This window comes from Heterodontus francisci, chromosome 9 (assembly GCF_036365525.1).
Source record: "Heterodontus francisci isolate sHetFra1 chromosome 9, sHetFra1.hap1, whole genome shotgun sequence".
NCBI lineage: Eukaryota > Metazoa > Chordata > Chondrichthyes > Heterodontiformes > Heterodontidae > Heterodontus > Heterodontus francisci.
This window is the reverse complement of record NC_090379.1, coordinates 108,993,252-109,009,094: the sequence shown is the minus strand read 5'-3', so window position 1 is coordinate 109,009,094 and position 15,843 is coordinate 108,993,252. Positions and strand designations below refer to the sequence as shown.

General features: G+C 42.4%; 1 protein-coding gene across 3 annotated transcripts in view; it reads right to left on the bottom strand.

Moving 5' to 3' along the window:
* zfyve19 (zinc finger, FYVE domain containing 19) overlaps nt 1-15,843 on the bottom strand; it is a 62,370-nt gene that overhangs the window by 31,123 nt on the left and 15,404 nt on the right. Inside the window, exon 1 of one of the 3 annotated variants that reach the window (XM_068039665.1) lies at nt 12,298-12,342. The exons of the other annotated variants lie outside the window; for them this stretch is intronic. Coding sequence (XP_067895766.1) covers nt 12,298-12,309 — 12 coding nt within the window. The 5' untranslated portion in view covers nt 12,310-12,342. Of the gene's footprint in view, nt 1-12,297; nt 12,343-15,843 lie in introns of those variants that run through there. 3 annotated transcript variants of the gene reach the window in all.

Here is a 15,843-nt window from a genome sequence, read left to right as displayed (position 1 = left end):
TTGTTGAAAGTGGTTGAGAAAGTGGTTAAATAGGCATATGGGATCCTGGGCTTTATAGACAGAGGCAGAGAGTACAAAAGCAAGGAAGTTATGGTGAACCTTTATAAAGTACTGGCTTGCCGACAACTGGAGTATTGTGTCCAATTCCGGGCACTGCACTTTAGGAGGATGCGAAGACTTTAGAGCAGGTGCAGGAAAGATTTATCAGAATGGTTCCAGGGATGAGAGACTTCAGTTGTGTATAGATTGGAGAAGCTGGGGTTGTTCTCCTGAAAGTGAAGAGAAGGGTGAGAGGAGATTTGATAGAGGTGCTCAAAATCATGAAAGGTCGGACAGAGTGGATGGAGAGAAATTGTTCCCATTGGCAAAAGGATCGATAACCTACATTCTCGGAGAAGACTCGGAGGGCGGAGTTCCGGACCTGTAAGTATAAAAAAAACTTACCTCTGGTAAAAAAAAAACTGAAAAGTGACGTCACAGGAAAGCGGTGACCCGATTGGCTGGTAGGGAATTTGTACTGAATTTGAAAATAAAACATTGGTAAAAATTGATTAAAACCCTAATTAACTAATTAATCAGTAGAGTAACTAAACCAGAGGGAGATTACTGTATTTAGTTAGCATTTAATATTTATAGTAGAAATCTAGCACTAAGGACCATATAGTTACTTATAACAATTTAGTAAGGATTTAATAAGTATTTATTTATTTTATATTAATTAATTAATTAGTGCTAGAAATGACAGTTAGAGGGGCGAAGTGCTTCACCTGTGAGATGTGGGAAGTCCGTGACGCTTCCAGCGTTCCGGACAACTACATTTGCAGGAAGTGTACCCAGTTGCAGCTCCTCACAGACCACATGGATCGGTTGGAGCGGCAACTGGATGAACTTAGGAGCATGCAAGTGGCAGAAAGTGTCATAGACAGGAGTTTTAGAGAAGTGGTTACACCCAAGGTGCAGGCAGATAGATGGGTGACCTCTAGAAGGGGCAGGCAGTCAGTGCAGGAATCCCCTGTGGCTATCCCCCTCTCTAACAAGTATACCGTTTTGGATACTGTTGGGGGGGATGGCCTATCAGGGGAAAACAGCAGCAGCCAGAGCAGTGGCACCACGGCTGGCACTGTTGTTCAGCAGGGAGGGACAAAGCACAGAAGAGCAATAGTTATAGGGGACTCTATAGTCAGGGGCACAGATAGGCGCTTCTGTGGACGTGAAAGAGACTCCAGGATGGTATGTTGCCTCCCTGGTGCCAGGGTCAAGGATGTCTCTGAATGGACAGGGAGCATTCTGAAGGGGGAGGGTGAACAGCCAGAGGTTGCGGTACACATCGGTACCAACGACATAGGCAGGAAGAGTGACGAGGTCCTGCAGGGGGAGTTTAGGGAGTTAAGTTGTAAGTTAAAAAACAGGACCTCTAGGGTTGTAATCTCTGGATTACTCGCTGTGCCACGTGCCAGTGAGGCTAGAAATAGGAAGATAGTGCAGCTAAACACGTGGCTGAACAGCTGGTGTAGAAGGGAGGGTTTCAGATATCTGGACCATTGGGATATCTTCAGGGACAGATGGGACCTGTACAAGAAGGACGGGTTGCATCTAAACTGGAGGGGCACAAATATCCTGGCAGCAAGGTTTGCTAGCGTCACTCGGGAGGGTTTAAACTAGTGTGGCAGGGGGGTGGGAACCAGAGCAGTAGGACAGCAAGTGAAATAAATGAAGAAAACTAGTAAATAAGGCCAGTAAGGCTAAGAGGAAGAGCAGGCAGGGAGATGTTGCTGAGCACAGCGGGACTGGTGGTCTGAAGTGCATTTGTTTCAATGCGAGAAGTAGAACAGGTAAGGCAGATGAACTTAGAGCTTGGATTAGTACTTGGAAATATGATGTTGTTGCTATTACAGAGACTTGGTTGAGGGAAGGGCAGGATTGGCAGCTAAATGTTCCAGGATTTAGAAGCTTCAGGCGGGATGGAGGGGGATGTAAAAGGGGTGGGGGAGTTGCATTACTGGTTAAGGAGAACATCACAGCTGTACTGCAGGAGGACACCTCGGAGGGGTCATGCAGCGAGGCAATATGGGTGGAGCTCAGGAATAGGAAGGGTGCAGTCATGATGTTGGGGGTTTACTACAGGCCTCCCAACAGCCAGCGGGAGGTGGAGGAGCAGATATGTAGACAGATTTTGGAAAGATGTAAAGGTAACAGGGTTGTAGTGGTGGGTGATTTCAACTTCCCCTATATTGACTGGGACTCACTTAGTGCTAGGGGCTTGGATGGGGCAGAATTTGTAAGGAGCATCCAGGAGGGCTTCTTGAAACAATACGTAGATAGTCCAACTAGGGATGGGGCCGTACTGAACCTGGTATTGGGGAATGAGCCCGGCCAGGTGGTCGAAGTTTCAGTAGGGGAGCATTTCGGGAACAGTGACCATAATTCCATAAGTTTTAAGGTACATGTGGATAAGGATAAGAGTAGTCCTTGGGTGAAGGTGCTAAATTGGGGGAAGGCTAATTATAACAATATTAGGCAGGAACTGAAGAATTTAGATTGGGGGCGGCTGTTTGAGGGTAAATCAACATCTGACAGTTGATTAGAATCCAGGACCAGCATGTTCCTGTGAGGAAGAAGGATACGTTTGGCAAGTTTCGGGAACCTTGGATAACACGGGATATTGTGAGCCTCGTCAAAAAGAAAAAGGAAGCATTCGTAAGGGCTGGAAGGCTAGGAACAAACGAATCCCTTGAGGAATATAAAGACAGTAGGAAGGAACTTAAGCAAGGAGTCAGGAGGGCTAAAAGGGGTTATGAGAAGTCATTGGCAAACAGGATTAAGGAAAATCCCAAGGCTTTTTATGCGTATATAAAGAGCAAGAGGGTAACCAGGGAAAGGGTTGGCCCACTCAAGGACAGAGAAGGGAATCTATGTGTGGAGCCAGAGGAAATGGGCGAGGTACTAAATGAGTACTTTGCATCAGTATTCACCAAACAGAAGGACTTGGTGGATGATGAGCCTAGGGAAGGGAGTGCAGATAGTCTCAGTCATCTCATTATCAAAAAGGAGGTGGTGTTGGGTGTCTTGCAAAGCATTAAGGTAGATAAGTCCCCAGGGCCTGATGGGATCTACCCCAGAATACGGAGGGAGGCAAGGGAAGAAATTTCTGGGGCCTTGACAGAAATCTTTGCATCCTCATTGGCTACAGGTGAGGTCCCAGAGGACTGGAGAATAGCCAATGTTGTTCCTTTGTTTAAGAAGGGTAGCAAGGATAATCCAGCAAATTATAGGCCGGTGAGCCTTACATCAGTGGTAGGGAAATTATTCGAAAGGATTCTTTGGGACAGGATTTACTCCCATTTGGAAACAAATGGACTTATTAGCGAGAGGCAGCATGGTTTTGTGAAGAGGAGGTCGTGTCTCACTAATTTGATTGAGTTTTTTGAGGAAGTGACAAAGATGATTGATGAAGGAAGGGCAGTGGATGTTATCTATATGGACTTCAGTAAAGCCTTTGACAAGGTCCCTCATGGCAGACTGATACAAAAGGTGAAGTCACAGGGGATCAGAGGGGAGCTGGCAAGATGGATACAGAACTGGCTCGGTCATAGAAGACAGAGGGTAGCAGTGGAAGGGTGCTTTTCTGAATGGAGGGATGTGACTAGTGGTGTTCCGCAGGGATCAGTGCTGGAACCTGTGCTGTTTGTAGTATATATAAATGATTTGGAGGAAAATGTGGCTGGTCTGATTAATATGTTTGCGGAGGACACAAAGGTTGGTGGAGTTGCGGACAGTGATGAGGATTGTCAGAGGATACAGCAGGATATAGATCGGTTGGAGACTTGGGCGGAGAAATGGCAGATGGAGTTTAATTCGGACAAATGTGAGGTAATGCATTTTGGAAGGTCTAATGCAGGTGGGAGGTATACAGTAAATGGCAGAACCCTTCGGAGTATTGACAGGCAGAGAGATCTGAGCGTACAGGTCCACAGGTCACTGAAAGTGGCAACGCAGGTGGATAAGGTAGTCAAGAAGGCATACGGCATGCTTGCCTTCATCGGTCGGGGCACAGTATAAAAATAGGCAAATCTTTTCTCTTTTGGTGCTTATCCAATTCCCTTTTGAAATTCCCAATTGCAAGTGCCTCTACCACCCTCTCAGGCACTGCATTCCAGATCCTTACCACTCCTGCATAAAAGGTTTTTCCTTATGTTGCCATTGGTTCTTTTGCCTGTCACCTTAAATCGGTGTCAAAGAACAGTACAGCACAGGAACAGGCCATTCGGCCCTCCAAGCCTGCGCCGATCTTGATGCTTGCCTAAACTAAAACCTTCTGCACTTCCGGGGTCCGTATCCCTCTATTCCCATCCTATTCATGTATTTGTCAAGATGCCTCTTAAACATCTCTATGGTACCTGCTTCCACCACCTCCCCCGGCAACAAGTTCCAGGCACTCACCACCCTCTGTGTCAAGAACTTGCCTCGCACATCCCCTGACATGGACATGGCAGGCCAAATGGCCTCCTTCTGTGTTCTAATCATTCTATGATTCTATGAGATGAACATAGCAATGAATCCACAACAGAATACACACAAACGTTTCCACTGGACCCAACTCACACCCATCAAATATTTTCCCATTGAGAAACCAAGATGAAGAGAGTTCTGTAGTGCATGAGGCAACAGATGAGGAAAAGCAGAAAACCGTGGTTCGGCAATGCCAGGCATGGGATGTAAAACCCTCAAACTTGTTAGAACACAGTAAAACTGAGGGAGTTGAGGAGCCCCACAGGTCTGAGGTTCTGGAAAAAAACAAAGGAGAGAGGCATCATGCTTGGTTGCTTAGAGAAAAAAGTCTGTCGCACTTTGTGCTGAGTTAATTGATCTGAGTTGGGCAAAATCCCTTCACCCATCACTGATAGCTGTGGCTTCAACTGTCTAAGCCCGAATCTCTGGAATTCTCTCCCTAAACCACTCCGCCTCTCCTCCTCCTTCCAGACCCACTTCTTTGACCAAGCAGTTGGTCACCCCGCAAACTGTTTCCTTCCCTGTTGTGGTGTTGGTTTTTGTCTGATTACACTTATTTGATGCGCCTTTAGACATTTTTCTGTTAACAGCGTTGTATAAATCAAAGTGACCGTTGCAAGCAGCTAGATGAAGTACCACAATTGGCAGCAGCCAATTGGACCGGGGAAGGGAAAATTAATAAGATTTCCTCCACTGACTGCAGTCCCATCTGAAAATTCAGGTGCGCGCATTGGGGAAGCACAAGATTGGGCTCGATTGTGATGATCTCCACAACCATATGCCAATACTCAGACAGCCGTGCAGAATGGCGACTTTTGGTTTTATGGGTACTTCTACCCAATCGCAGCAAAGAAGTCAATACTGTCAGGAAAGGAGTAAAATGGAATATGGATATGTGAGATAAAATGTAATTTAGCAACAGATAAAGATTGCTTTGTATTATACACGAAGATAGACGCTATTAGATCCTGAAGCTGTCCCTTACACCACCAGCGGTTTAATTACTCTTTTTGGTGGTAATAATCCTCTGACAAACATACAAAGGCCCTGGGAACATCTAGACCAAGTTTGTATGAGACAAAATGGCTACTCACCAGCATATTGATTCTCCCATCTTCATTGGGATATAGCAGAAGTGTGACATCTTCAAGATAGTGAGGTTCCATCAGAAGTGCAGTGACAAAGTGACATTCCCCTCACAGGAAAAAATATTGTGTATACATACATATGGAGAAGAGCATAAGTGGTAAGAATCTGGAACTCACCACCATAGGGAATCCTTCAGGCAGATAGTATAGATGCATTTAAGGGGATACTAGATAAGCATACGAGGGAAAAATGAGTGGAGGGTCATGCTGGTATAGTTTACATAGTATATATGGCAGTGAACAGGCCATTCGGCCCAACCAGTCCATGCCAGTGTTTATGCTCCACTCGACCTTCCTCCTGTCATTATCGAAACCTATCAGAGTAACCCTCTATTTCCTTCTCCCTCATATGCTTGTTTAGCCTCCTCTCAAATGCATCTATTCTATTCGCTTCAACCACTTCCTGTGGTAGCAAATTACATATTCTCACCACACTCTGGCTAAAGAGGTTTCTTCTGGCTTCCCTGTTGGATTTCTTCGTGACTATCTTATATTGACGGCCTCTAGTCTTGCAAGTTCGCCACAAGTAAAAACATTCTCTCTGTATCCACTCTATCAAAATCTTTCATAACTTTAAGACCTCTATTAGGTCACCCCTCAGCCTTTATTCAAGAGAAAAGAGATCCACCCTGTTCATCTTTCCTGATATTATCCCTTTGCATTTTGTTATCAACCTTGTAAATCCTCTCTGCACCCTCTTCAGTGTCGGTTTATTTTTTCATAATAGATGACCAAAACTGCACACAGTACTCGAAGTGTGGTACAACCAAGGCTCAATACAGGTTCAGCATAACTTCCCTACTTTACCTATCTAACCTACTGAATTGAAAAGTGAGTGGGCAAAAATTGGCAGATGTAGAATAATGTGGGAAAACGTGACATAGTCCACTTTGGCAGGAAGAACAGAAAAGCAGATTATTTAAATGGAGAGAGACTGCAGAATGCAGCAGTACGGAGGGATCTGGGTGTCCTTGTACATCAATCACAAAAAGTTAGCATGCAGTTACAGCAAATAATTAGGAAGGCAAGTGGAATGTTGCCATTTATTGCAATGGGATGGAGTATAAAAGTAGGGAAATCTTGCTACAACTGTACAGGGCATTAGTGAGACCACACCTAGAGTACTGCATACAATTTTGGTCTCCTTACTTAAGGAGAGATATAATTGCATTGGAAGCAGTTCAGAGTAGGTACACTAGGCCAATTCCTGGGATAAAGGGGTTGTCTTATCAGGAAAGATTGAGCAGGCTGGGCCTATACTAATTTGAGTTTAGAAGAATGAGAGTTGATCTTATTAAAACAGAAGATTCTGAAGGGGCTTGACAGAGTAGATGCTGAGAGGATCTTTCCCCTTGTGGGGGAATCTAGAACTGGGGACACAGTTTAAAAATAAGGGGTCTCCCATTTAAGCCAGAGATGAGGAGGAATTGCTCCTCTCAGAGGGTCGTTAATCTTCCCCAGAAAGCAGTGGAGGCTGGGTCATTGAATATATTCAAGGCTGAATTAGACAGATCTTTGATCTACAAGGGAATCAAGAGTGATGGGGGGTCTGCAGGAAAGTGAAGTTAAGGCCACATTCAGATCAACCATGATCTTATTCAGTGGCAGAACAGGCTTGAGGGGTCAAATGACCTACTCCTGCTCCTATTTCTTATGTCCTTATCCCCCTAGAAATAAAATCTAGTGCTTGGTTTGCTTTTTTTAATGTCCTTGCTAACCCGAGATGAAACTTTTAGTGATTGGTGTAGGCGTACTCAAGAGATCCCTTTATTCCTCTACCCTATCTCGACCCGCACCTTCCAAGTAAACGAGCCCCATTCTTCCTACAAAAATATACAACCTCACATTTATCTGTGTTGAACTAATTTGGCAATTATTTGCCCATTCTGCAAGTCTATTAACGTCCTCCTGAAATTTATTGCCATCCTCCTCAGTATTAACTAATCCTCCACCATCACCACCACCCCCACCCCCCACAATTTGGCGTCAGCTGCAAATTTAGAAATTGCATTTTTGATTCCAAAGTCTAAATCGTAAATATAACTTGTGAACAGCAGTGGTCTCAGCACTGATCCTTACAAGTTATCAACTATGTGTAATAATGCCTCTGCTATCTCTTGCTTAGATTATTTTTAAATCCATGCAGACCAGGGGTTTATCCTCTTTGACTTTGTTTAGTTTATTCAATATATCCCAAAGAATCACAGAATTGTGACAGCACAGAAGGAGGCCATTCAGCCCATCGTGTTTGCACCAGTTCTCCAAGTCAGCAATGCACTTAGTGCCATTCCCCTGCCTTCTCCCTATAGCCCTGTACATTCTTCCTTTGCATGTAATTATCTAATTCCCTTTTGAATGCCTCGATTGAACCTGCCTCTACTGCACTCTCTGGCAGTGCATTCCAGATCTTAACCACTCGCTGCGCAAAAAAGTTTTCCTCATGTCACCATTGCTTTTTTTGCCAATTACATTAAATCTGTGCCCTCTCATTCTTGATCCCTTCACGAGTGGGAAAAGTTTCTCCCTATCTACTCTGTCTAAACCCCTCATGATTTTGAATACGTCTATCAAATCTCCTCTCAACCTTCTCTTCTCCAAGGAAAACAGTCCTAACTTTTCCAATCTATCCGCAAATGAAGTTCCTCATCCTGGAACCATTCTCGAGAATCTTTTCTGCACATTCTCCAATGTCTTCACATCTTTCCTTAAATGTGATACCCAGAACTGGATGCAATACTCCAGCTGAGTTCAACATTACCTCCCTTGCTCTTGTACTCAATGCTGCTATTAATAAAGCCCAGGATACTGTATGCTTTATTGACCACTCTCTCAACCTATCCTGCCATCTTCAATGACTTATGCACATATATACCCAGGTCTCTCTGTTCCTGCACCCCCTTTAGAGTTGTACCCTTTCTTCTATATTGTCTCTCCATGTTCTTCCTACCAAAATGAATCACTTCACATTTCTCCACATTGAACTTCATCTGCCACTTGTCCACCTATTCCATGAGTTTGTCAGTGTTCTTTTGAAGTTCTATATGATCCTCCTCACAGTTCACAATGCTTCCAAGTTTCGTATCATCTGCAAATTTTGAAATTGTGCCCCGTGCACCAAGGTCTAAGTCATTAATATACATCAGAAAGAGCAAGGGTCCCAACACGGACCCCTGGGGAACTCCACTACAAACCTTCCTCCAGCCCGAAAAACATCCATTAACCACTACTCTCTGTTGCTACTGTCCCTTTTATTCCATGAGCTATAACTTTGCTCACAAGTCTGTTGTATGGCACTGTGTCAAATGCCTTTTGGAAGTCCACGTACACCACATCAACAGCATTGCTCTCATCAATCCTCTCGGTTACCCCTTCAAAAAACACCTCCAGCAAATTATTTAAACATGATTTCCCCTAAACAAATCCATGTTGGTTTTCCTTAATTAATTTCCGCAATTAATCCGACTATTAATTTTGTCCCGAATTATTCTTTCTAGAAGTTTCCCCACCACCGAAGTTAAACTGACTGGCCATAGTCACTGGGCTTATCTTTACATTCTTTTTTGAACATGGGTGTAACATTTGCAATTCTCCAGTCCTCTGGCACTATCTCTTTTATTTTAAATGCTCTGATCTCATTCCTCATCTCATCATTCCATGTCATGTCCACCCATTCTATCTTTCTGGTAAATACCGAAGCGAATAATTAATTAATATTCCTGCCATCTCTTTATAATACTGTAGTACCTGTGGTATTATCCTGTCTATCCCTTAACTGTCTTATTCCCATCTCAGCCTTCCTTTTTTTACTTGATGGACCTGCAAAATATTTTACTATTTTGTTTGATATTCCTTAATAATTTAATTTCATAGTTCCACCTTGCCTTCCTATTTGTTTTTTTGACTTCTCTCCTAATCTCTTCGTATTCTCTCTGAGCATGCACTGCCTGCTGTCTATATACTTGATGTATGCCTCTTAGTTGAGGAAGGATGGCAAAAGGCTCGAATGGAGCATAAACACTGGCGTTGACTGGTTGGGCCTGTTTCTGTGCTGTATATTCTATGTAAATAAATGTTACCTTGACTAATTAATTAAAAACAGATGGTTTTGTTATTAGTTTTGAGTTTTATAGTTCCAATTAGTTCCTGAAGCAATGTTTAATATGGGAAAGAGGACGCATTACAGAACTGTTAACTGCAACACAAATTGACAAGATCACATCTATACTAGTTGATAAGTGTTACGACCGGGTGAGAAAGGTGTCTAGGGGTCCCTTTCAGCCTTCACTTGGTCTTACTGTAACAGGGTTTAATTTTAAAAACACAGTGTTTTGAGCTCCCCCTTGGTGAATCCTTGTTCACCGCTTTCCAATTACAAGGCAAAGAAATGTGCACAAACAGGCTTTCTTAAAGAAGAAAAGTGAGATTTATTAAAACTTAAACGCTAATTCGGTTAACATCTACAGATACACGATGCGCCCACACTAGCATGCATACGTAATACACACATGCAGACAGGGACAGAAATGAGAAGTAAAATACAGTGGAGAGGTTTGAGGCAATATCTGAAGAGTTTCTTGTTACTGTGCTTCGAGTTTACTGTAGAGGCCTTTTGTAGGTAGTTCTTGCTTTTCGTTGGGGCCCTATATTCTTCTTAAACCTTGTTCATTGTCGGAACCTTTTCTCTCTTGGGGTTCATGTGGTTTCAATGGATTTCAAAGCTGGTGAGAAGGAGATGGGAGCAGACAGGAGAGATATGTTCTCAATCCAGGAGCTTTCTGTCTTCAAACAATGTTTCTCCAATTTAACTCTCAGTTCAAAACTCTGCAACAGCCAGTTAGTCATGTGACTAAACTGGTCTGACCACATTTGTTCTGTGTATTGGGAGCAGGGACTGGTTCTTTTGTTCTAACACTGTCTGCTAGTATGCAAAAATGTCTTCCCGGCTGGGGGCCTGGCAATTCCTTATAATAGGCCCTCTTTTCTTCCCAGCAACAATTTGAAGTTTAATGTCAGAGTCGTACAGCATAGAAACAGGCACTTAGGCCCACCACGTCCATGCCGACCATAATGCCTATCTAAACTAATCCCACCTGCCTGCATTAATTCCATATCCCTCTATGCCTTGCTCATTCAAGTACCTGTCCAGATGCCTCTTAAATGTCACTACTGTTCCTGCCTCCACCACCTCCTCAGGCAGTTCATTCCAGATACCCACTATTCTTTGTGTGAAAAATTTACCCCTTTGATCCCCTTTAAACCTACTCCCTCTCACCTTAAATCTATGCCCTCTAGTTTTACTCACCCCTACCATGGGAAACAGACTCTGGCTATCTACCCTATCTATGCCTCATAATTTTATATACCTCTATCATGTCCCCTCAGCCTCCTTCGCTCCAGGGAAAAACAGACCCAGCCTATCCAATCTCTCTTTATAACTCAAGCCCTCCAAACCAGGCAACATCCTTGTGAATCTTTTCTGCACTCTCTCTAGCTTAATCACATTTTTCCTGTAGTACGGCGACCAGAACTGCACACAGTACTCCAAATGCGGCCTAACCAACGTTATGTACAACTGTAACATGACATCCCAACTCTTGTACTCAGCGCCTTGGCCAATGAAGACAAGCATGCCATATGCCTTCTTCACCACCCTGTCTACCTGTGTTGCCACTTTCAGGGAACTACGTACTTGCACCCCAAGGTCTCTCTGCTCAACAACACTCCCCAGGGCCCTGCCATTCACTGTATATGTCCTGTCCTGGTTTAACTTCCCAAAATGCATCACTTCACACTTGTCTGCATTAAATTCCATTTGCCAATCCCTTGCCCACTTTCCCAGTTGACCTATTTCCTGTTGTAACCTTAGACAACCTTCTTCACTGTCCACCAAACCACCAATTTTGGTGTAATCTGCAAACTTACTAATCATGCCCCTTACATTCACATCCAAGTCATTAATATATATGACAAACAAGAGAGGGCCCAGCACCGATCCCTGCAGCACACCACTGGTCACCGGTCTCCAATATGAAAAACAACCCTCCACTACCACCCTCTGCCTCCTATCATCAAGCCAATTTTGTATCCAATTGTCCATGTGGCAAAATTAATGTGCCTCATTCTTGGCAAGTGGGGGACAAGGGAAAAGCAAAAGGATTCACTCCTTCAATGAGATTAAAGGCCTTTTCAGCCCACTAACTTAGCCTATTATAGGAATGTTTTCTATAGGTTCCTTTGGTATAATGATGTGGCAGGCAGTTGTGTCACAGGCTATACTTTCAGGCCTTAAATGGAGGCACAATTAGCAGCCTAACTGAGTGAGCGTCTCCAGGACAAGAAAGCTGACAGCTACAGTTATGGTGGTACATCATTTGCTGTCCCCCAGATTGAAAAACTATCAATCTATTCAGTTTGCAGAGATAGCTTCTTAGATGAAGAACTTTACTGCATGCATTGTCTCATTATATGAATTTTATACTGTGAATAATACTTTTGTAGAATCTCATATTAAACGTTTCATACCCATTTTAAAATATAAATTATATTACTGTGGAACCTCCTTGTTAAAAATAAAGGCTGACTAACTAATGTGAAGTGTTTCACTGAAGATTTCATATTAAAGAAGGAAATATAAGTGGACCTTTGGATTCATCGAACAGCCAGTGGATAAGAACAGAAATTGCTGGAAACACTCAGCAGGTCAGGCATCATCTGTGGAGAGAGAAACAGAGTTAACGTTTCAGGTCAATGACCTTTCATCAGAATCTCTAACTTCTTGAACATTAATGTTCTTCTGAAACATGAATTCTGTTTCTCTCTCCATAGATGCTGCCTGACATGCTGAGTGTTTCCAGTATTTTCTCTTTTTATTAGAGATTTAACAGTTTTTAATAATTACAAAGTCTAGGAAAAAATGGTCGAAGAAAGAACAAGAGGTCTGTCATAGGGTGATTAAATTACAAAAAGGTGATGCTGCAAGTCAAACGGAGATGGCAAAGGGACAAGTAAAGGAACAAAAGATAGATACAGAGAAGTGTAAATGGTTAGAGCAGAACAGCAGAGGGGGATAAAAGCATGGAAAATCTGAAAGAGAGGAGAAGGCACCTGAGACCAGGGAATGTGGCAGAGAAAGGGGGACCTATCTTGATTTCAACAGCACAAGATCAAGTCCTTATTTCATACATTCTTGTATCACATCTGTAGCAGTGTGTAAGTGTCTTTATTTTCCCACAATTCCCCTTCTCAGCTTCCCTAACCATGTCTAGCCAAGAGGGCGGGCGGGAAATTTGCTCCTTGGTGTCTATCCATATTAGATTTAGTAATGAATGATGAGTCAGATTTAGTTAACAGCCTAACTGTGTGAACATTTATCAAATAGCAAGCATATGATCAAGTTCAATCGTACTGTTTGAAAGAGAGGAAAGTGAAACGCTACTAAGATTCTAGATTTAGGTAAGGCTGTCTTCAATGGGATAAGCCAGACTGTCCACAGTAAACTGGGCAAAACTGTTAATGAAATAAAATTGGGAGGTGTTCAAAAAGAACTTAATATGATACAGAACTGGTTTATACTCCTAAAGGGCAAGAGTGCTACTTGCCAAAAAAAGACAGCTCAGTACAGCTAAAGAGGTTAAGAGGCAACATAGAACTAAAACAAAATGCACACAGAAATTTAAAAAAGTACAGATCCTGGTGAATGGAAAAGATACAAATAACATCAAAGGGAACAAAACAGATAATAAGAGCTACAAAAAGGGAGTAGGAAATGAAAGTTGCAAAAGATATCAAGATCAACACTAAAAGCGTTTACAATTACATCAGGAAAAAGAGGGTGGTCAGAAGAAATGTGAGCCCTTTGAAAATAAAGAAACACTGGACATGCTGAATAATTACTTTGTGTCAATATTTACAGTAGAGGAAGAGGTCAGTATTCTAGACATCTCAAGGAAAGCATTATTGTATCAAGTACTATTGAAAAACAGGAACTCAACAAAATTAATGTAAATAGGATAACAGTAATAGTGAATTTAATGGCACTAAAGAGTGACAAAATCCCCAGGACCAGATGGTTTCCTTCCCAGAGCTTTAAAGGAAACAGGTGAGAGCATTGCAGATGCTCTAACTACAATCTTCCAAAGTTCTCTCAATTCGGGAACTGTTCCTTTAGATTGGAAAATTGTGCATATTTAAGAAAAGTAAAAGCAGGAAATCAGGGAATTACAGACTAGTTAGCATAATATCTGTTGTTAGGAAATTACTAGAGTCTATAATTAAGGATAGGGTGACTGATCACCTTGAAAATATTCAGCTGATCAGAGAGAGTCAGCATGGATTTGTAAAGGATAGATCGTGCCTGATGAATCTGATTGAGTTTTTTTTGAAGAAGTGACTAAAGTAGTGAACAGGGGAATGTCTATGGATATTATTTATATGGATTTCCATAGGCATTTAATAAAGCACCTCATAAGAGACTGTTAGCTAAAGTTGAAGGCAAATTATTAGCTGAATTAGGAAATTGGCTGGGTGGAAGGATTGGAACAGAGTAGGGATAATGGGCAGGCATTCAATTTGGCAGGTTGTGACTGGTGGTATCGTAAGGATCTGTGATGGGGCCTCAAGAATTCACTGTTTCCATTAATGACTTAAATGATGGAATAGAAAGCCACATACTCAAATTTGCTGATGACACAAAGATAGGCGATATCGTAAGCAGTGTACATGGAAGTGTAAAATTACAAAGAGATATTGATAGATCAAGTGACTAGGCAGAACTGTGGCAAATGGGTTTCAATGTAGACAAATGTGAGCTCATCCACTTTGGACCTAAAAAGAATAGAACAGGGTACTTTCTAAATGGTGAAAAGCTCAAAACAGTGAAGGTCCAAAGAGACTTGGGGGTGACGGTACACAAATCATTAAAATGTCATGAAAAGGTACAGAAAATAATCAAAAAGGTTAATGGATTGCTGGCCTTTATATCTAGAGGAAGAGTATAAGGGCACAGAAGTCATGCTTCAGCTATAAAAAGCTCTGATTAGATCACACCTCAAGTCTGAGTGTAGATCTGGGCACCACACTAGGAAAGATATACTGACCTTGGAGAGAGAGAGAGCAATTTAGATTTACTAGAATAATAATTGGACTCGGAGGGTTAAGCTACAAGGAAAGGTTAACAATTCCCTGAAATTTAGAAGGTTAAAGGGTGACTTGATCAAAGTTTGCAAGAAATTAAGCGGAACAGATAGGATTGATTGGGAAAAACTATTTCCGCTGGTTGGTGTGTCTAGGACTAGGGGACATAAACAAAACATTACATCCAGACCTTTCAGGAGTGAAATTAGAAAACACTTCTTCATGCAAAGAATGTAGAAGTTTGGAACTCTCTTCTGCAAATGACAATTGATACCAGATCAATTGTTAATTTTGAAACTGAGATTGACAGATTTTTGTTAGGCAAAGGTATCAAGGAATATGGGCAAAGGCAGGTATATGGAGTTAGGTCACAGATCAGCTATGATCTCATTGAATGGCGGAATAGGGTAGAGGGACCAAATGGCCTACTCCTGTTCCTATCAATAACACTTTGAAACAAGCTACACCAAACAGCAGCAAACAGATAATACCATCTCCATCCCTGTGGACCAGAGCAGGAGGAGGAGGATGACGGGAAGAAGGGTAGCTGGCACTGATTGTATTGCTGTGGGCAATTATTCAGAGGCAAACCCACAGTCACCACTCCATGGTACAACAGGTTTGTGTTCTAACATGCAATGCCAGAGTTAATTTTTTGGCATCGGAGAGTTACCCTGTTTTTAAGTTACGGAATATTTCACTTATAAAACCAGTAATGTAACACATGGATTGTTGACAACACCACCATTAACAACAGCACATTGTAGTAAAATGTTCCAAGGCACCTCAGACAAACAAACGTCGACTCCGAGCCACAAAAGGAGATATTGGGCAGATGACCAGTAGTTTGGTTAAAGAAATAGATTTTAAGTGGCATCTTAAAGGAGGTGAGAGAGGAAGGGAGGAGGAGAAGTAGTTTAGGAAGGGAATTCCTGAGCTTAGGGCCTTGGCAGCTGAAGGCACAGCCACCAACATTGGAGTGATTAAAATCAGGAATGCTGAAGAGGCCATAATTGGTGGAGTGCAGATATCTAGGGGGTTGTAGAAGATTGAG